The 20,963-nt window shown below is 40.5% G+C and overlaps 1 protein-coding gene across 1 annotated transcript; it reads left to right on the top strand.

Moving 5' to 3' along the window:
* Positions 1-865: 865 nt before the first annotated feature.
* nyap2b (neuronal tyrosine-phosphorylated phosphoinositide-3-kinase adaptor 2b) lies at positions 866-20,853 on the top strand. Its single transcript, XM_015000112.2, has 7 exons — positions 866-2,616; positions 5,101-5,302; positions 8,786-9,114; positions 12,206-13,279; positions 15,388-16,566; positions 16,694-16,797; positions 18,101-20,853. Exons 2-7 carry the CDS (start codon positions 5,124-5,126, stop codon positions 18,386-18,388), a joined length of 3,153 nt encoding a protein of 1,050 aa, XP_014855598.2. The 5' UTR covers positions 866-2,616; positions 5,101-5,123; the 3' UTR covers positions 18,389-20,853.
* Positions 20,854-20,963: the final 110 nt, after the last annotated feature.

Genomic DNA, 20,963 nt, shown 5'->3' with positions numbered 1-20,963 from the left:
AAACACACAGAAGGTCTAATCGGCCTTGATGAATTGTGCACTCTGATTGTATGCATGGCTACCAAAGCATTTGAATACAGTCAAATTTGTGTTTCGATGTCTTTTTCATTAAATGCAAATTTGTTCCTGCAAGGCTACATGAACTAAAAAGTTCCAGGAACCGCATTCTGTTTCACCCCTCGTTCTGCCCCAGAGGGAGTGTACTCTACTGTTCACAACACAAACTACTCTCGTGCACATTGGAGGAAATATCTGTTCAACCCCTTTTGTCCGTAATGTTTTCATTTACTGTCTGTTTTCATCAAACTCCTGTGGGCTCTACATGCTGTGGGGTTCACTGAGGTCACACTTGCCTTTTTATAAATGAACATGTGGACGCGTGCGTGTGATGGGCCAGTATGGTCGGACTAACTTCCTTTGTGAAAGATCAGTCAACCATATCCTTCACAAAAGGCATAAAGAGGAGTTGACTACCTAGTGAAAGTGCATTGTGATCTCAATGAGATCACTTCAGCTGCTTGTTTTGCATCTGATTTACTGATATGAGTCGAAATGGGTGCAGAGATATAAAGATTATATTCCACCCTGCCTTACCTCTCTAATTATTAATACGCAATTAAACACACTTTGTGGATCATAGCGCCCTTGCTATGTTCTTGTAGCTCTTTTAGATCACCTTGTGAACTATAACGCCTTTTGAATCTTTGTTTTCCAATTGATGTTAACTGCCATTATTCCAAACATTGATGACCGGATGTTTTTAATTGGTTTCGATGTCTTCAGAAACTTGCTTAACCAGCTTTCTGGCTCAAACCAATGTTGAAGGGACACCCAGGAGTTGTTCAAAGGGTGGAGTGGTGGTGGTGGAGGGTGCATGATATGAGTCAAGAGAAATGGAGGGAAGGGTTGATAAAAACACAACAGATCTTTACTTCCTAATCCTTTTGTGTCCATGGTGTTAATCCATTCAGACAAACCAAGTCCCCTCCAACCACCCACCCATGTTCAAAGCATCCCCTTACCCCCTCCCTTCCTCTCCAGCTTTTTCATCAGCTTTTGCATCACATACCCCTCTCTCCCAGCACACAGACAACCAACAGCTATGTGGAAACACTCGTCCCACAGACAGTTGTGCAGTGACATTCCACTGACAAAAACAGCAACTCAGCTTCAAATCTGTTTATATTTGATCTTTTTTTTTTTACCTATGGAGCCCCAGGGAACACATTTGGCATTGGTCTGCTTGCTTTTACATGTTTGCGAATTCAATTACTAATCTTGCACCAGCCTTTTCATTTGTGCATGGAGGAAATTACAAAGTGCTGCTGTTTTGCTCTGAGTACTCTCCTTATTCCTCATTGTTTTAACCACAACCCGAGACGGCACGAGAGAGCAACACGGTGCATTCACAGCCAGTGTTTTCATGTCATGGTCTTGTTTACGAGCTGCAGGAGAGGAGCAGGAGGAGGAGGAGGAGGCATCAGGGAGGGTAATCGCAGTGGTTGCCAGGGGAAGAGGAGGTTGCATCTAATGAGGTCACACCCTGGCAACCCTTTGACTCCTCCCACCTACCCCTCCTATTCTCCTATCTTTGCATTTGTCCCACCGTGCCCACCCTGTCAACTCCCCGCCTTCTTCCACCCCCTGACAGGGAGAACTCTCCGTGGTGCTGACAACAGAACAACACATTCAGGCTCAAGCTTCCTCTCAGCTGCAAAGGGAAAGGCAAAGCGAGACACAAGAAACAAAAACACAACACGAATGCTTGCAGAGAGAGGCTTGTGTATTAGTGTGACAGAAATATTAGTTCAAAGGGACTCAGCAAAAAAAAAAAAAAGAGCTGTGGAAGAAAGAGATGGACACAGAGCAAGAGAGAGAGGCTGACGTATTAGAGTAAGGTGGCTACAGTAGGCAGTGGGCGTGTTCTTCTTGTTTTGGTGTATAGCTGGGAAGCCCAGTGTCATCTGCTTAAGCACCGAGGTACTGCGCTGAACAGGACAGAGGAAATCGGCAGGGAATGCAAGAACCCTTGGTCTACCTCATCCACCAGGGCGCCGCGGATGTGGATCCCCTTTTTTAAATTACTGTCGTGAGACTTTGATCGAATAGAACGTGCAAAGAAGAAACTCTCCGAGAAAGAGCCTTGAACTGGACTTTAAAGCCAACTTGGCTATGCAGCTGTGAGAGGACTTTGGTTTGAGAAGATGTGAGGTGCATTTTTGCAATGCACGCAGTGGCAGTTGTGTGCTGCTTTTTTAGCGCACGCACATGTGCGTAGAAGTGAAGCTCTCACAGCTGGCTTGGAGTCTGGCAGCATCTGGATTGGAGGTGCACGATACTTGGCCCAGGAGAAGGGAGCACTGGGCAGGGCACCTGATGGCCCAGCTCCCTTCTAGTTCCATCTTCATCCTGGGTCACTGGGACTCTTTCAAGTGGGACACAATCTGTTGGGGGGAAAAAAAATAAATAAACAAATGATGGACGGAGGTCTATGTGGATTTAAGTGGAAGAGTGCATGGACCGTTCTGCATAGGTCAGAGTTCATTGTTGCACCGTGGACTCAGGGAGAGACAGAAGACACTTTGGTTTACACCACAGTAAAGACAAAGCCTTATTGTAAGTATGCATCGTAATGCTTTTTTTTATAACAAAAAATATCACACAGGACATTAGGCAGATTAATAACCAGTCTACTTATTTCATGCACATACTCTTTAATTTGACAGGAATTTCTACTTAGAAATTAGCCTGACACATATGAAAGACTTGTCAGTTGTTGGCATTTTGAAAAGTAAAGCAACTAAAGGTTAGCTGAGGTTAACTGCAATCCACTGATGTATGTCTGTATGTGTGTATTCATGCACAAGCACCCATGCGTGAGGCCACCTTAATGCTGGCCCTGAAATTTTTTTGACATTGTGTCTTTAGAATATCCACGGTGGCCCTCTCTGGTGACATGGTTGCCTGGAAACAGAAACGATGTGCCACCATAATTTACTTTTAAAGCAAAGTGCACCTCTGTCTCAACTGTCATTTAGGGCAACAATGAGCAGAGGAGGAACTGAAAGCAAGAGGAAATCTAAATGAGACAAAAGGAACTGAAAGATCTAAAAACAAACCAAAAAAAATAAAAAACTAGTTGGAGAATTTATAGATTTTGCTGAAGTGATAGAATGATACCATAATTTTAAATCACTAAGTTTTTTGAGAACAAGCCTTTGTAAAAGGCCAGTAAAAACACTGTGATAAACAAGCCGATTCCAATGTGGGCTTCTTTTGCAGGCTTACAGGATTAAGCCGGTAGGCTTAATTCAGCTCAAACACTGTTTGAACGGTGCTTTCTCATCTCTGCACTTATGCTGGCATACCTCATTTCTTCCTTAAAACTCAGTTCTATTTTCCCATACCAAAGACTTATACGCACGTCTGTATGTGCACTAGTGACAAAATCTTGCAATCAAAATACATCAAAATTGTTCGTCGCCGTGCTTCGGTGCCCTAGTGTGAACTCTCCTGTCTCTAACAGCAATCACTCCATATGTCTTTAAAAAGATGGGCTGAGGAGGTGTTGAGGATGCCAGAAGGGGTGTGGAGCCTACAGATAAACCCACTGACCTACCCTGCGTGGCGAGGCATAGATAGACATGGGATGCAGAGATGCTAAGGATGACCAGACAATGGTTGCCCTCCCTGTTAGCTGCGCAGTCTCCATCTGGCTGCCCTCCAAGACCCCCCTCACTGCCCTATCCTCCCTGCACACACAACATACATGCAGTTATCTCAAAGCCCCTCCCCCCTGCCCCCTCCCCATGCTCGCTCCCACTCAGTGCTTCTCTCGTACGTAAACAAGCAGAAGTCTTCGGCTGATCTGAAAACACTGACCTACATAAAAGCATGCACTGTCTTCTCCTCATCCTATTCTAGACTCTCTAAATTCAAGTTGAGAGCATTACATATTTTATGTATAATTTTGCATGTGTTGTTATTATTATTATTATTATTATTATTATTATTATTATTATTATTATTATATTTTTTATTTTTTGGAAAAATGCATCCAGCACATACATGCTCTGTACGTCTTATATGCTTCTGAGATTGAAGAGATGGAAAGAGTTTTATTATAGTTTACTAGTGAACTGTAATTAGCTGCATAATTTTTTGTTGCAGAGTTGGGGGGCAACAAAGAAAGATTTGTGGATCAAAGCAAACAACAGCAAAATAAATAAATAAGTGAAATGTTATTTGTATATGCAAAGCTGTGCTTTTGTTCAGTGAGACTGCTTTAATTTGTTTGTGTCAATCCTTTATTTTATCCCAGGAACGCTGTATCTCAATGCTCTCTTGGTTAAAACCAGTCATTTCACACTGAAAAATGTGCAGATACAACTGAGAAAATGAGCCTGTTGTTAATCAACACTCAAACAGGAAGTTATGTCTAACTGCTGGTGTGTGACAATGTTGAATGAAACATGATGCCACCCTCAAAAGATGAATTATACCACGGAAGATGCAAGACTCAGCAACATCGTACAGCTTCTATTTGAAAAGAGCCACACATCATTACTCATAAATGTTAACAGATACTCTGATCAACTCAGTGTGTTAGATTTATGAGGCTTTTAGCTATTTTTTTAATAATTGGCTTTCTTATAATCAGAAAATAAAAACTGTGCTTTGCACGAGTTAATTACAAAAGTAGTAACTGTAAAAGTCCACTGTCGCGACGGCTTCTAGTTAGAACCTTGTTCTGCAGAAAGCTGAACTTCAGACCCAAAAGTCTTTCGCACTCTTGAATTTGTTTTCTTCCAGGAATGTTCTGTATTAGCTCCAATCGCCTTCTGAATGGATGAAAAATATTCCCACAACTTAATGCTTCCACTGCTGCTCTCTGCAGGGACTCTTCAAGAATTAACAGAGACTTCGGAAGGCAATTGCTTCCACTGATTTAAGGGTTATAAATACTTTTGTAAGACAATATAACTAATGACACAATAACATGCTTCCTGGAAAGCTCCATGTTACTCTTTATTCTGAATATTCTGTGCACCGATTAGGTAAGTGATCATAACTAAGAGTTTTTTTTTTTCTTTCAATTAGAATGCAGTGCAAAGACTTGAAGAATGATGAGCTCCAAAGAGGAGGAAACTCTCAGCTTTTTCCAATATGTTGAGGAGAATGGGCTGAGAGCCTACAACAGCCTGTTGGCTCAGAACTTGGACCACACCAGGAATGAAAGAAACAGGACATTCCTGCAGGAAAAAAACGAGAAGAAGAGGAAACAGGAGGAAGCCATAAGGAGGTAGGAAGGCAACCAGCCACAAAACAACAAACAAGACCCATGAGCATAAGTGAATAAACAGAGATGTCAGAGGACACACAAACACTTGGTTTTACCTTCATCACTGATTAGATGTATCACGCCTGCTACAACTCTGTGACATCACAGATGTGATAGAGTTCCCTTTAGGTTAGAGAGAATTGGGACAAGTGGAAAGAGGGTGCCTGTGAGGGTGGCAGGTTGTTTTATTTTGGGGTTAACAAGTGTGGACTGATGCACTCCATGAACCTATGGAGGATAATTAATTTCTCATTTAGACTTATTTAGGACTCGTCCTTGCAAAGAGGTCACTGATGCTCTATTTAAAAAAAAAAAAAAAAACAGCAAGAATAAGGAGAATCATCTGTGCGAGAAGAAGCTTTAGACTGTGAGGATACAAACGAGAAAGATGCAGGGGAACTATTTTTATTCTGAAAATGTGTTATGTTTAAGTATATTCAATTATATAATGTGTGGGAATAATTTTGTCTATCAGGGACAAGGCATTTTATTACATCTAAATGCTGTTTTCACACATTGATTACAAAGGTTTTCAACAGGAACACCAAAACCATCCCTAGATATGGCCAAAAGGTGATGCCACCATAAAGGTGTAGTGATGTCAGGTGAGATACTATCTCACCTGACATCAGTAACTTGAATTACCTACAATAGGTGAGACAGTATCTCACCTATTGTAGGTAATTCAATCAAAGCTGATTGTCAGCTTACACACAAACAAACACACATTTCCTAATTGTGAAGATAAATGACTTATACTAACATTCCAACATCTAAAACAACTACTAGCTGGTTTAGTTGCTCTCATATTGTTCAATTGTGCTTGATTTTAAAAAGCGGTGAAAGGATAAAATACATGATCTACCGACAAAAAAAGCACTTTCACTTCTTTCCTACTGGTAATCGGATCATTTCCTAAGATAAACTGTTTCAGTTTGTGGCAGCAGTTATGAAAAACATGCTACCCAGTGTTAAAATGGAATAAATGGGTTTTTTTATCAGTCTGTGAAAAACAAAGTATTTAAGCCCCTGTTCAAAGTTTTATCTTGTCATCCAGTCATTACTTTGGCGCAACCCTGGATGGTTGAATGTTAAGTGAGCAGATGTTCATCTGCATCTTTAGCCCTGTCACATTCCTGTCAAAGGTCGTGTAATTCTAAAGATCTCTTCCTCTTTTGTTGTCTGTTGTTCTTTGTGTGACTCTTTGTGGACAGCTCATTCCAGAGTGGCTACGTTTTATTTCTTTCGCAATCAAAGCTGATTTAGGGTTGCTAATGCTAATACTCCAAGCATTTTTAGAGGTCGATAAAGTTGGAAATCCTTCTGTGTTTGCATCAAAACATTTACCCCCCGCCCATCTCTATCAGTAGTCTGATGTAATCCTGTGGAGCAACTTCAGGAATTAGACACAGGGGATGCCTGAGGAAACTGACATTTGCTTCCTTTTAGATTTTGCCAGAGCAAGAGCATTAATACATTTCCACTTGAGGAGGAGCATCAAATTTTACGTTTTTTTTTGTGTGACTCCTACAAGTAGGTCAATGAGATGACCTATTTCTTATAGTAACTGAGAGAGAGTTTTAGAATTCATAGTGCATACTTGTTTCTGTGAGTGAATAAGCACATCCATGCTTGAACAACAGGTTAAAAGAAATGAGAGAGGGGTTGTTGAAGGGGGGGGGGAGGGAGAGCAAATGGCTTGTAAATTGTATTAGACTGAGTGTATTTAAGAGTGTGGTGAAGAAAACCTTGTTAGAGAATGATTAAGTGTGAGTTCAGTTACAGGGGATGTGTTCTGCCTGGTGACAGTTGGAGGAGCTGTAGTCCAATTGAATCAGCCTGTTGGATTTGAGCAAGGCGGGCCTTCCTGCTGACAGTTTCCTCACTAAGGGTCTCTTCTGTTGTTTTTTTTTTTTTTTTTTTACCTTTTTGAACACAAAAGTCATTGCCATAGCCTCACAGAAATACTTATTAAAGGGTATTTAATCACCGTGTGTCCCTCCTAACCACAAACTCATAGAAGACCAAACGTATGCAAATGTTCCTACATTTGCATGGGAATGCAAATTTCAAACGTCTCCTTTCCCTCTTCTAAACCCTTTGGAGCATGTGTGCATCCACTTACAGGCACTCATTCTGTTTCTTTACTCAGTATTCTCCTTGCTCCTTAAACAGAGAAAATTATTTGTTTATTTTTATTTTTTTTTATTTTTTAACATTGCCACACAGAAAAGCAGAGTTGCCCAACAACAAGTCAACTTCATTTGGTCCAACTGCACCTGTGGTCTGTCCTCTAGCCAATCACTGGGCAAATATCCTAAAAATAACTCAGCCACCAGTACTTCAGTCACACCAAGCCACCTACACACATGCGACCCATGCATACTGAAGCTGCAATGAGATGCACACCCAAAACATATGTGAAGCAGAAACATTTTTTTTTTCAATGACAAGTGTGGCTACATCTAATAGGTGTAATCTTTCTGCTTGTTTTCCAATTACATTTTATCCCCAAACCTTAATCGTGACTATAATAATGACATACAAATAAACAAACCAGGATACAAAATATGTTTTTGTGTTAAGATTTTGGATGCTTTGATTTCCCTATTTGACGGGCTTATCACAGTGACATTCTAAGGTTTGCTGCTGGCATCTTTTTCTTGAACCACCTGCTTAGTTTTTAAGCAAAACTGCCTTGACAATGAGATGCAGCCATGTGCAAGTGTTGCGTTGTGCACATGTACTTTGTTATTGTTGTGCCGGGGCAGCTGGTTTTGTGCTTGATGTGTATATGTGTCCTGTTGCTAGGCAAAGCAGAGTCTGAGCAATGAACCAAATCTATACAGCGCCTTCTGTTCAGCAGCTGGCCAAGAGGGAGTCACTGTCAGCAAAGGAGCATGCACATTCATGCTTTAAGCACATATGAATTCTGATATGGCTCACATTTGTAAACATGTACATATCAGTTTATGTTCTTTTCTTAGCTTTCAATATATGAAATATGAAAACAGTTCAAGCATGCACGCATAACACACACAAACACGCACACACTTTATCCAATTAGTGTTCCCCTTTTGCCCATCATTAAGGCTCCATTCAGGCCAATCATCCATTTATAGGCATTGATTGTTTACAGGCGGTGGAGTGGGGGGTGAGGCTTCCATCGTGTTTGTGTGACTAGTGTCAGTCATATCCAGGGTTAAGCTCAAATCAATACTGTGCCTTAACTCTGGTGACTTTTATGCTGTCAGTGAAACTCGCATTTGTCGATGCTGACTTGATGCCCTTATCAAACGCACACAAACATATAAACAAAAATGTTTCTGAGTTTGTGTTATTTTTTTTTCTCATATTTTATCAGAACTTGCATGTTTAATTCTCCATCTTTAAATTAGTTTTTTTTTTTTTATTCCTCCCCCCTCCCCTTTTTGCTGCTTTCAGAACTGGTGAGGATATAGCGACAGAAGGCAAGCACCTGCGCATGGGCTCAATAACCATGCCTGAGCCCCAGGAGCGAATGCCCTTGCCCCACCTGCACACTATCGCTTGCGGTCAGGGCTTCTCGGTCCGCTCCCAGTCCCTCCACTCTGTTGGTGGCGGTAACACAGGAGGAGGAGGAGGAGGAGGAGGAGATGAGGAAGTGGGGAGTCCCACCTCTAGGAAGCAGCCACCACCTAAGCCTAGGAGAGACCCGGCTACCAAGCTGAGCATGTCGTCTGAAGCAGTGGACCACAGTGCCATGTCCACCTGCCGTGGGGAGAGATGTGACGGTGAGTGTTTGTGGCACTTTGCATCACATTGCTGCAGATATCTTTAGCTGTTCTCTCAGAGTCACATGACATCTAGTTGTTGACATGATACAAATTTATTTATATTAAATTACTTCCTTTGATTACTTACGGGTAATGACATCATAAACATGTCTTGATCAGAAAGTTACATATATATATATATATATATATATATATATATATATATATATATATTTTTTTTTTTTTTTTTTTTTTTTTTTTTCTTTTTACTTACTTTTTGTTTGTTGGTCCCAATTAGTTAATTCCTTCTCCAATTTTTATCCTCACTTATTATCTATAAAGTGGCATTTCATCCCTTCTTGTTCTGTTACAAACACCTGTAGTATGATGGTAAAGTGGCAACGGTTTCAGCCACATTTAAATTTAAATGTCTGTCAATTATTCTAACCCCTCTCCCACAAACCAAGTCATTATATTTCATGACAGCACAATCTAAATTTTCTTGACAGTCAACATCCTCTGTTCTTGTGTATTTTAGGACAAACATAATGCTTATCTCATGTCCCAATAAATCAGAGCAAGTAAAGATAAAACTCATACTCTGACATAACAAATCTTTTGTCTTGTTTCCAGTTTTAGCAAGTGCCCATATACATCAAACTACATGTATTTGATACGTGCAGTTTTCAGTAAACGAAGCAAAACAACCTATTACTCACGGATAATAAAGTAATATGTATAGTATTATGTGCATGCATCACCTCCTTGAAAACTGTTGCCATTACAAACGCCATTATATGCAGTGCAAAAAATGGCAAAATGCACAGAATAAAACCTCTGAAATCCTAGCAATCTAATTTATAGACTGGGGCTTATTATAGCGAGAGAAGCTTTGACTTCTTTTTCATTGGTGTCCTTTACCGCCAACGTGATGTTTAGGGAGTCACCCAGCCGGGCTCAGATTGGTGGGGATCTCTGTGTGCACACACAGATCTTCCTGGGCACCACGGCAACCATCCCACAGAAACAAGACCCCCTGCAGCCCAGCCAATAACAGCCGTGCTACGGAGCTTGGGCCAATAGGACTCCAGAGATGCTGAGGTCTGAGCTTTGTCAGCCAATCAGCGATAGAGTGTAGGGGTGTCCCTGGTTAAGGGGAGGCTGGCGTGCTCCATTGCTGGTGCTTTTTGTGGAAAAGGGAGGAGCTTGTCAGAGTAAAATTCATTCAGGAGGAGCGACTGACCTAGATTTGTTTTTCCCTGGAGAAGAGGGAGGGGGAGGTGCTGCGGGTAAACACATCCATTACAGGGGGAGGGGGAGAAGGGGAAGTAAGAGACAGAGGAAAAGAAAAAAAAAACTGGCAGAAAAGAATATTTGAATGGCTGATTTCGGCATCAGCGCTGATACAAAGCTCAGCATTTAACAAGAAAACCTTGTTGCGTGGTAATGCATTTTATTGTGACAGAGAGAAAACATATTTAAGCAGTATGGCATGCACACATTCAGATTCTAGCAAATATTGACACAAAGAAATATGAGGCATTCTCAATAACATGGCTACTACACTGGTCCAGTTGCAGCATCTTCAATTTTTTGTCAGTGGCGATAAGGACAAAAAAGACATATGTATCCAAAAAATGAGTAAAGTTTGATATCAGCACCATCTAAACATACAAAATGAGTTGCAAATGACTACAGAACAACAACCTATGCTTACATGACATGATATTATTTGTTGCAACAGTAAAACTGAAAAATTAACATGCAACAGGGACACAAAGTAAGTACACTGTTAAACTTCAGCTAGAAACACTTTCAAAGACAAGTTAGCACATATGGCATAAATTGTTTTCATGAGGTTTTCCATCAATTAATGTGCAGGGATGTGCAGTGTTCATGCACCGGTTTGCATGTTCTGCAGTCACTGGTGGTGGTGAGTCATACAGTTATGGGAAATATGCATGTCTGGGGCCATCTGGTATCTGAATTATTAAAGGTCTAAAATCTGCAGTTTGGAAATTTCAGCTATGGTTCATTTCTTCACTAAGCCCATCTCTCACTTCCCATCCTAGGGAAAGGCACTTCTATCCAAACATTTCATCGACTGACCTAGAAATAAACTGTGACACAGAGCAGTGAATGAGGCTTTAGCGCTGCGCTGCTTTTATACAGTAGTATCTAGGAAATACTAGCACTGTACCAAAGCCACTCTGCACCACATCTGAAGAGATTCACACTGCAATAGCACGTCACCACTATCAACAAGAAGCTCCACAGAGTGTGTGACCCAAATACAATATTCTCATATTGCTTCCCTGCTATGTATCTGACCTAGAAACATGCATATGCATCAACTGGTCCCGCAACTCACATGCAAGGTATTGCTCACAGTGATACACAGTGACCTACGGCTGACCCATAAAAATTCAGAAAGGTTTCCTATCAACGCTAGTGTTTTTAATTCAATGTTTTTTCACACAAAACGAATGACTTACTACAATTTGCCAATGGTGTTTTATTTGCAACTGTAGAGATTTTTTTCTTATATATTGATATTCTACTTCCTGTTCCTTTTTGTCTCATTAACCTGTCTTGCATATTTCTTACACAAAATATGTTGTATTGATATAAAGGATTAGATGACCTTGTTCTGTTTAATACACTTTACCTCAAGGTAGACAGATTCTTGTAAAAAGGCTTTGAAGCTTTCAAAACTTTCTGATGAATCCACACAACGTATCGAATAGTTGTGTAATAGTAGGACTATTTTGTCTGCTTTTTATTAGTTTTCACAAATAAACAGTAAAAATACCCACTTACTCTGGAATCCACTGCAATCAATTGCCTTTAGAAGTCACTAAATTAGAAAGTAGAGTTTACCTTGAGTAATTTACATTCAGTATAAATGCTGTTCTGTGACCAAACAGCATTATGAATTATAATATATGAGCAGACGGTCATATAAACATAATAGAGTGAACTGATCACTGTTTAATCAATTCTGAAAATTGTAATGCAATATAACTGAAGACAAATTAATGAAATGGAAAAAAAAGAAAATTCTGATTTTGTTTATTTGATCAATTTTCTCTCCTTTGTGTTTTAGCAGTACAAGGATGCAATGAGGACTGCAGACGGGTGCCACCTCCAAAACCCAAGAGGAACCCCAACACACAACTTAGCGTTTCCTTTGACGAGTCCTACATTAGGAGTCACGGAAGCAGTGGTGTGTGCTCGTCCAAGCACCTCCACCACACCACGTCCCCATGCGAACGCAACCCCTCACCTCCACAGAGTGACGAGAGTCCCACAGACGACTGTGAGGATGAGCCTGTCTACATAGAAATGGGGGGGATTGACATAGGGCCACGAGAACCATTGAAGATTGAGGATGAAGAGCCGGGAGAGTCTGTGTACGAGGAAATGAAGTATCCAGCCCTGGATGATATGGAGTACCGCACTGATCCTGTTGGATGTCGTTCTGCCTGCCCCACCCCAGCACCCTATGATCCTGAGCCTCTCAGTCGCTGCTCCACCCCTCGAAACATCCCCCTCTGTGACATTCCTGCACCCTTTCCTAATTTACTCACTCACCGACCGCCGCTGCTGGTGTTTCCACCGGCACCAGCCCAGTGCTCGCCAAACTCAGATGAGTCTCCCCTCACACCTTTAGATGTAGCCAAGTTGCCAATGCTGGAGAACCAGCCCTATAGCAAGTCCCCGACCTCTTCAAATGAACCTCCTCCTTCTGCTCACATCCGCAGGGAGCTCACTGCTACCCCAACACTTACAGTCTCTGGCCGCTCCTCTGCACCTCCGCTCCCCTGTGCGCTTTACAAATCCTCCTCCTCATCATCCTATCAGCGTAGCCATTCTGCCTGCCCATCACCAGTCAGCATGGGCCGCTGTCTCACCCCTCTGAGCCTAATGCGTACACCTCCATTTGATGCTCCAATGCCTTTTCCCGGGGGTCTCCCTCGGAGTGCATCTGCAACTCCTCACGGCAAAGGTTCCCCACCTCAAGAAGGTGTTGGACGACTCCACGGCTCTATGCAGAATGTGTCAACAGGTCGTTCGCGGACACCCACCAGTCCACTTGATGAACTAACAAACCTGTTCACCACAGGCAGGAACATGCTGAAGAAAAATGCCAGTGGAAGAAAATCTAAAGAGCCTGGAGAGAGTAAGCTATGTTTTGGATATGCTTTTACATTGTAGATTAATGTTGTTGTAAAACCAGGAATAGAAAAAGAAAAAACGGTATTCTAAATTTAGATAGCTTTTAGGTGTGGAAAAGAAAGCAGTTTCACTTAGAGCTGAAAGTCAAGGGACATCTTCAATAGGCATAAACCAATCAGTCAGCTGAATAAACTACAATGCAAGACAAATTCAGGGAATATTGATATTCTCTGATTTATAAACAGCCCATACTGCTCTCCTCTGTCTTTAAATTAATGCTGTTTTTGGGATAAAATTTAAACCATGCCAATTTAAGATGCTGTGTAAAGTGTACATCTCTTTTTACAGCATGGTGGCAAAAGTTGCAAAATTTTCCTTTGTTTAATCTAGGCACACAAAGCCAAGTCAGATACAGATCGTATGATTTAATCTGAGGAGATTAGAGACTAAAGCGGACAGCGGGTCTCTCAAACCAACTCATGGCATTAGGCCATCAGGCAGGATTACTTTTAAATATGTAAACATCAGATTTAAATACCGATATTCATGCCACATTCACTCAAGATGCTGCCAAAATCAGTTCATCTGCAGAGGAAAGCAGAATCTGCTCAAAGACAGGTAGATATTTTTCACTCTATAAAAGGTATTAAAACTGAGTTAAGTTATAGTTTATGTTAGTCAGCAGCATTATAAGTTTACTGATAATGGTTTATTATCTGTAAACCACTGTGTTGTTCCTGAACATAATGAAATCTAACATGTTGAAAATGACTATTTTAAGATTTACATGTGCCCATATATATGAACCTCATATTAGGCAAGAGGAAGTCTCATAAATGCATAAATCATATTAAGATTTATACTGAATTCTTTTTAACTTGATAAGGTTAAGATTACCTACAGATAAACATAAATGTGAGATGAATCTTCAGAGTTTAATTCTTCCGTTGAGTGTTCTATAAAATGGTAATTAAGTAATTAAAGAAAAAATCTATATGTTTTAAATCTACACACGTTTATGGTTTCACTACCCCCAGCCCCCTCCTCCCATAAATCATAAATTGTGGTGAAATTGGACAGATTCTACACATCCATCCTCAGTCAGTTTTCTTAGCAACTACAACATAGCAACAGAGGAAGGAGGGGAAAAAAATCCCTGTTTCTTATTTGCAGATTTCCTTCCCGTGGGTAATGCAGCCAATCACAGCTCAGGGCATGGTGGTGTACAAACGAGTGTTGAGCAGCTGACAGGGGCGGTGATGCCTCACAACTCAAATGCGTTTTGTCCAATCAGCACATACCTTTCTCATGGTTAAGCCAATCGGGCTGCTGGTGCAGCAGACGTGCAGCGGGACAGAGTGGAAACAAAGTACATTGGGTTACTTATACTTTTAATTGTAATATAATTGGCTTGACTTAAGGTTTTCTTGTCAGAAATCTAATGCACATTTGCTTTATTTAGGATTTTGTTATGTTTATTTAATTACAACAATTACATTCTTTTAAGAGATTGTTAAAAAATCATGTATTTTAATCAGGTGCATAGAAGTCCTTGTTTCTTTAATACATAGGAAAAGGAAGCAGTGTTGTTTTTTTATTATTTGTTTCTCTCTTTGATTGTTTTCTGAACATAGTGGTTCTCAAAGAACTGGCCTTTATTTTACATTTGCATTTCTAGCAATAGAGAGAATATTCTGACCCATTCACCAATTGGTTAATCTTCCCTTTCATATTATATGCCCCCACAAGTAAACACTCACACATGCATCTATACCTTTTAAATTGGCTTGTGTAACTCATGGGAGTATACAGGCATACAGATACAAATCTTACTTTATTTTCATGGTTAATGGAATCAATGTGTAGTTTATTAGAAAAGCATAGCTAAGATCTATGCTATATTTGCTCTCAGAAATTGTGAACACTGAAGCAAAGTATTGGGTTCCACCTAGTGGTTATTAACGGATATTGCAATACAAACCTATTTTCTCAATTGTTAATTGACAGTATGTTAACAGAGGTTTCAAACTAAGAATTATAACCATAACATGAATATTTTAAATATTGGTAAATATAAAAATAATAAAGTAGTTTATTTGTGCTCTTCTGCAGCTGAGTCAAAGGTCAAGTCTCACAGTGATCCCAAGCGTGAAGGTAAGGAACGCCACAGCAAGGATTCCAAACGTGAGTCCAAAGAGCGCCACAGCAAGGAGTCTTCTCATCGAAGAGAACGAGACAAAGACAAAGATAAAGACAAAGACAAAGACAAAGATAGGGGCGGCAGCAATACAGAACCTCCAATCCACAGACGGAACAGTCGAGATCGCACCTCCAGCAGTACAGATGTGTCCCTTGTCCGCAGGGATAGCAAGGATCAAGCCTCCAGTGGTCTAGAGCCCATCTCTGGGAGACGGGACTCCAAAGACAAAAGCTGCAGTTCCTCAGACCCCATACCTTTAATAAGAAAAGACTCCAAAGAAAGATGTATTAGCAATGGTGAACTAATTCCAAGGAAAGATGGCAAAGATTGGGGTGGAGGACATGCCACAGAGTCTTCACAAAGACAGGAAAGCAAAGACAGAGACAAACTAATAGATCAGCAACACGAGCCCTTATCAAAACAAGACAGCAAGGAAAGGGCAAGAAATGGTTTGGACTCAAAGCAAGATAGCAGAGACCGAGTAGGTGAGCTTCTGCCTCGTCAAGAAAGTAAAGACAGAACTAGAAATGGGCCAGAATTTAGGCACGATTGCAAAGACAATCGTTCTGATTTGTTACTTCATCAAGAGAGTGTAGACAGAGAAAGAAGTAGCACTGAACATAAATATGAGGGACGAATAGACCAGCCACCTGAAGTGCTGCTGAGACAAGAAACATCACGGAGCAACAAGGTCGATTTTAAGTATGAAGGCAGAGATCGGAATTGCCACAATGGAGGGGATCTTCCTCCCCCTCTTTTACCAAGGCAGGAAAGTAAAGACCTGAGTAGGACAGGCCTTGAAGTGAGACGGGACAGCAAAGACAGAAGTCTTAATGGCTCAGAGCAGCACCTTTATGATTTCAAATGCAGCAAGAGTCCTCCTGCAACGGAGTACAGGTGTGATAAAGAGCGTGGACACAGGTCAGACGGTACGCCGAGGCGTGACAACAGAGCTAATCACAATATGGACCAGTCAAAAGCACAAGAGAGAAATGGCAGCACAATTTCAGGGCAACATTCATCCACTACAACACCCACTCACCATGGGAAATCATCCAGTAGCCCACCTTTGTCTGCAGGAACTGGAAACGGTGAGAGCGCTTCCATCTCAATTCCAAGAAAATTAAATTGTGCTCTGGTTAAATAATATTTCTTGAAGTCTAATGCACTGAATCTGTTCCCTGACATACCGCTTTGCTTTTTTTTTTTCTTTTTTAGATTTGAAAACTCCATCCAAGTATAGTCGTTCCCCTTCGATGCCCAATAACCCTTCCCCACTTGGAACGCCACAAAGGAGAGCTCCAGAGACACATCAAAGTCAGGTATGCACTTGCATTATTTTTTCTTTATTATTTTTTAACTTTGGAAAACAGGCTCTCTGCTTACAGATGAATTCTTGTTTGAACAGTGTAGATAGTTTTTATTTTTCACTGCATCATCATCGTTTATTTTTATATTTTCCCAGTCCTCCTTGGTAGTTCGATATCAAAAACATAATTGACTCTATCACATGCAAAATAGATAGCAACACCACTGCCAAAAGAAACATTGCCATATGAAGGAGACCAATTTTTTTTTTTAAACTGTCTAAAGTGTTTTCCAATTTTTCATAATTGCTTTGATGCAGTTGTCAACTCAGACTCCACATTTTCAAAACAGTTTACACACACGCCTAAATAGCAGCACTCTTCGCCAAAGTCACAGATTTTGTTTGCAAACGGCACTAAACAGGCCAAGGCTTTAAAAATATGGAACAAAAGCAAATACTTCCTTCAAAACAGCACAACTGGTAACCAGCTGTATGAACTCTTCCTAACAATCAATACAAAATTGGTAAGAAAATGCAGCACATTCTCGTCAATGTAGCCCAGAGAGTTGGCAGCTGCCTCCCTCAAACTACATTATTGCTGTTATTTCTGTAAACGTTTTTGCTTTTGCTAAACTCTAAGTTTTATTCATCTATTAAACTGGTGTATTGGGGATTTACTTGCTTTTTCTTAGGCATAGCACCACATAGTACGATGCTGCAGCTGACTTGTCATTTGAAGTGCTAAAAGTATGAGCTGCTCTCTGCTGTGACCACAGTTCATTTAGCCTGCTATAAAAAAAACTAAAAAAAATCTCTCAGGCAAGACAACATTGTGGCAGTGAAGCATCTTTAGATCCAGCCCATGAGAATCCCAACTTTAAATAATCATGGTTATACTTTCTCCTTTTATTTTGCTTGGCTCAAACTCTAACTTCTTACCTTCGATACTAAAACTTCAATAAATCAATTTTGTCTCTGGTTATATTTTTGTCAAAGGCCTGGTGAAGATATCTGAATGTACACCGTTACCTTTACTGATTTGTTTATTTTGTCATGTCACATTCCCCTGAAGAGCTCTGGCACCATCCAGGGGGAGCATAACCGCACTTTGAAAAGCCCATTACATTGCTTTCATCCAAGTACCAGTTGTTATCTTTCTACACAGGCTGTGTCAAATTGTCCTTCTCGAAAAGAATTGGATTCATACAATTCTGTGTAACTGAATATGAGTTGCGCCTGTTGGTACAGTGCCATCAAGTGACATTTGCTACACTTTGACACTATGTAACCGAGTTGAAATTCGTTCTGTCACTTAGATGCTGCAGATGCCATGGATCTGTGGAGACACCACTATGCTAGAGCAGATAGAAAGAAAACGGAACCTCTGTGCGGAGATCCTCTCCAGACAGCATCCGCACTTGCAGAGATATCTGGAAAGGCCTCCACCTCCTGACAAGAACGAGGACAGGCACCTGGAGCGAAGTCAGTGCAAGCAGGAAAGCGTATCTGTCCTCGCCGGCTGTGGGAAGAGCAGTGGAACCAAGAAGATCCGACCTCCCCCGTACCCAACACAGACAACTGTATTCTGGGACACAGCCATCTGACATTAAAAAAAAAAATACAACAACAACTTTATCCTCTGTACCACATAACCCCCACATACTCACTTCTTCTCCCTGTTTGGTGGTACTGGGGCTCCCCCTGCGACAATGCTTCAGGGTGATCACAAAGAGCACTGGGAGGGGGGAGGGGGGTGATACTTGCTGATGTCAGGACCATAGTGGTTACCACTGCAATATTTCTGCTTGTTCAGGTTGTCACATTTTCTTATCATCACTGGTGATATTTGCTATTTTTCTATTTCCTGTGACTGAACTCTTGTATATTGATAAGTAGAGTAGATATCCAATAATGAATAGATATTTTCTAAATAAGATGATGGGGAACAAAAAGCATCTAAAATTATTATTAAATTAGATTTCAATGCAATCTAATATTTGTTTCAATGTAAACTTTTTTGTTTAGTTTATTTTACATTAAAAAAAAACATAATCTATCAGTACTTTTACTGTAGTAGCATAATTTTTGTATGCCCAACTTTTTTCTTTGTGTACGTGCGCAAAAGCACTTAAATGAATGAACCGTTCAATTCTATCTATACTCTTCACATTTTCACTGTTGTACTGTAAGTCAAAGAGTGAAAGTTAAGTTGCTTTAGACGCCAGCGGGCTCTCAAAGCCTTTACAACTATGTTCTAGAATGTACAACAGTAGGTCCTAGAACAGATTCAATTTCACTTTTGTGAATCACGGTTACAAGCTGTGTGCTCACAAACTGAAAGCCTTTCTGAAGTGGTTGAGTCATGTTGGTTGGCTTGTTGTAACAGACAGAGAAGTGTTATGAAGTAATCTTTAAAAAAAGAAAAAGAAAAGAAAAAAGCTATGAGGTGGAGTTTGATAGGTAGTAAATTAGAACATACGTTTTGTTTTTTTTTAAGTCTCATTACGATGACCAACCAAAGCCTGTTGACATGTCGAATCTGCAGTGCCGGTTTTAAATAAGGGCAATATGGGGAGTTGCCCTGAGTTGTATTGGAAAAGAGGGTGCATGACAACCAGACAAACAAGAATAACGCTTGTTGTGCCATTCTCAAGTTTTCTATTGCTTTTATGCAGTTAAGCATGAGTGCTCTGCTTGAGGATGAGAATGGGGAGTCATGCTTATCTGTTTGTGCGAGACTGTCTTCAATTTTTCAAAACCCCAAAATCTCAGATAATGTTCCGTATTTAAACTTGTTGGGTTGCCGTAGCATGATAATCTCGCTTAGGGCACCGTTAGTATAAAAACAAAAAAAAAAATGCCACAGCATATTGGTGCGGTTGCACTCAGACGGTTGGGTATTTGTAAAACAGTTCTTGGCAGGAGCCGGTGAGTAATGTCACCCTTGTAATGCCGTGCACAATGTGACCACCATAATAGTGTAAATACTTGATACCAACAGCTAGCCCGTACAATCAAGACCTAAGCTTTTAGTGAGTTTCCTAATTTTACAGCAGATTATTATAGCCATATGCACTTGAAGAAATCTTTCAATGTTATGCTTATATATTTTTTGGTAAAAGTTAAGAGTGATGAGTTGTACCATGTATGTTTTAATTTATTGGCTGGAAAGTAAAGCCTCAGGAGTCTGGCTGTGTTCGACATGCAGTCATCTATATTTGGTTGTCACTGACAATGTTCCCAGTCCAGAATTTATTGGCAACCACTTTAGAAATATCAGATTGTTTAAGGACCTATCACATTGCAGTCAAAAAGACAAGGCATTGCACAATGGCCTTTAAAACATTTGAGCTTTTTTTTTTTTTTTTGGTGGGTGGGGGGGAAGAAAGAAAAGAAACAGCACTAATATTAATTTTTCTAATACACAGAATCAGGCTGGTTACCTATATGTCTTTCCCTCCCTGTTTCCACCCTCTACCCCAATCCCTGTTTTATATCTCAATTGGTATTCCTTTTGTACATTAAATATAATGTCAACATTACCAAAAGCACCATTAATTTGACAAATGAGCCAGTCCTGAGTGTATAAGTGCAGCAGCCCTCTCTCCAGTGAGGATTAAAGAAAAACAATACCTTGTGTTGTTACTGTACGTGTGTAAGGGAAAAGACTGTGTGTGTGTGTGTGTGCGTGTGTGTGTGTGTGTATGTGAGAGAGAGTGTGTGTGTGGGGGAGTGGAGGGTAGCGTGTTTGTGAGTGTGTGCCAAGCTACATGAGTTTGCAAGTCGCAATTTCAAAATGATTGTTTTAAAGACATTCACTTTGCTATGTCATGACATTGACGGGTGAAGGGTGGAAATGTATTATTAACGCTGTACAATCTTTTTGTGTGTATAAACATGCACTGTGAAAAGGTAGAGAGAGCACCGCACTGTCAGTCCTCTGTCTGTATTGCACTGTGTTCTCGTTTTGCGTTATATAAAAACAATGAAAAAGAAAAAAAAAAGTACTGTATTCTGATTGTCACTTGGATTCTGTTGAGAGAAATAAATAAATATTAATTTCAAAGTCGTTATGGAAACATTTATTGTTGGCACTGGAACATTGGGCTTTTTGTGGCCAGGACTGCTAAAGAGTAAATAAGTAATCAAGACAAATGTTTATTTAGTTTATTCAACAAG

This window comes from Poecilia mexicana, unplaced genomic scaffold, assembly GCF_051168715.1.
Source record: "Poecilia mexicana isolate PSO_F unplaced genomic scaffold, ASM5116871v1 scaffold_17, whole genome shotgun sequence".
Taxonomy (NCBI): domain Eukaryota; kingdom Metazoa; phylum Chordata; class Actinopteri; order Cyprinodontiformes; family Poeciliidae; genus Poecilia; species Poecilia mexicana.
This window is presented reverse-complemented; position numbering and strand designations above follow the sequence as displayed.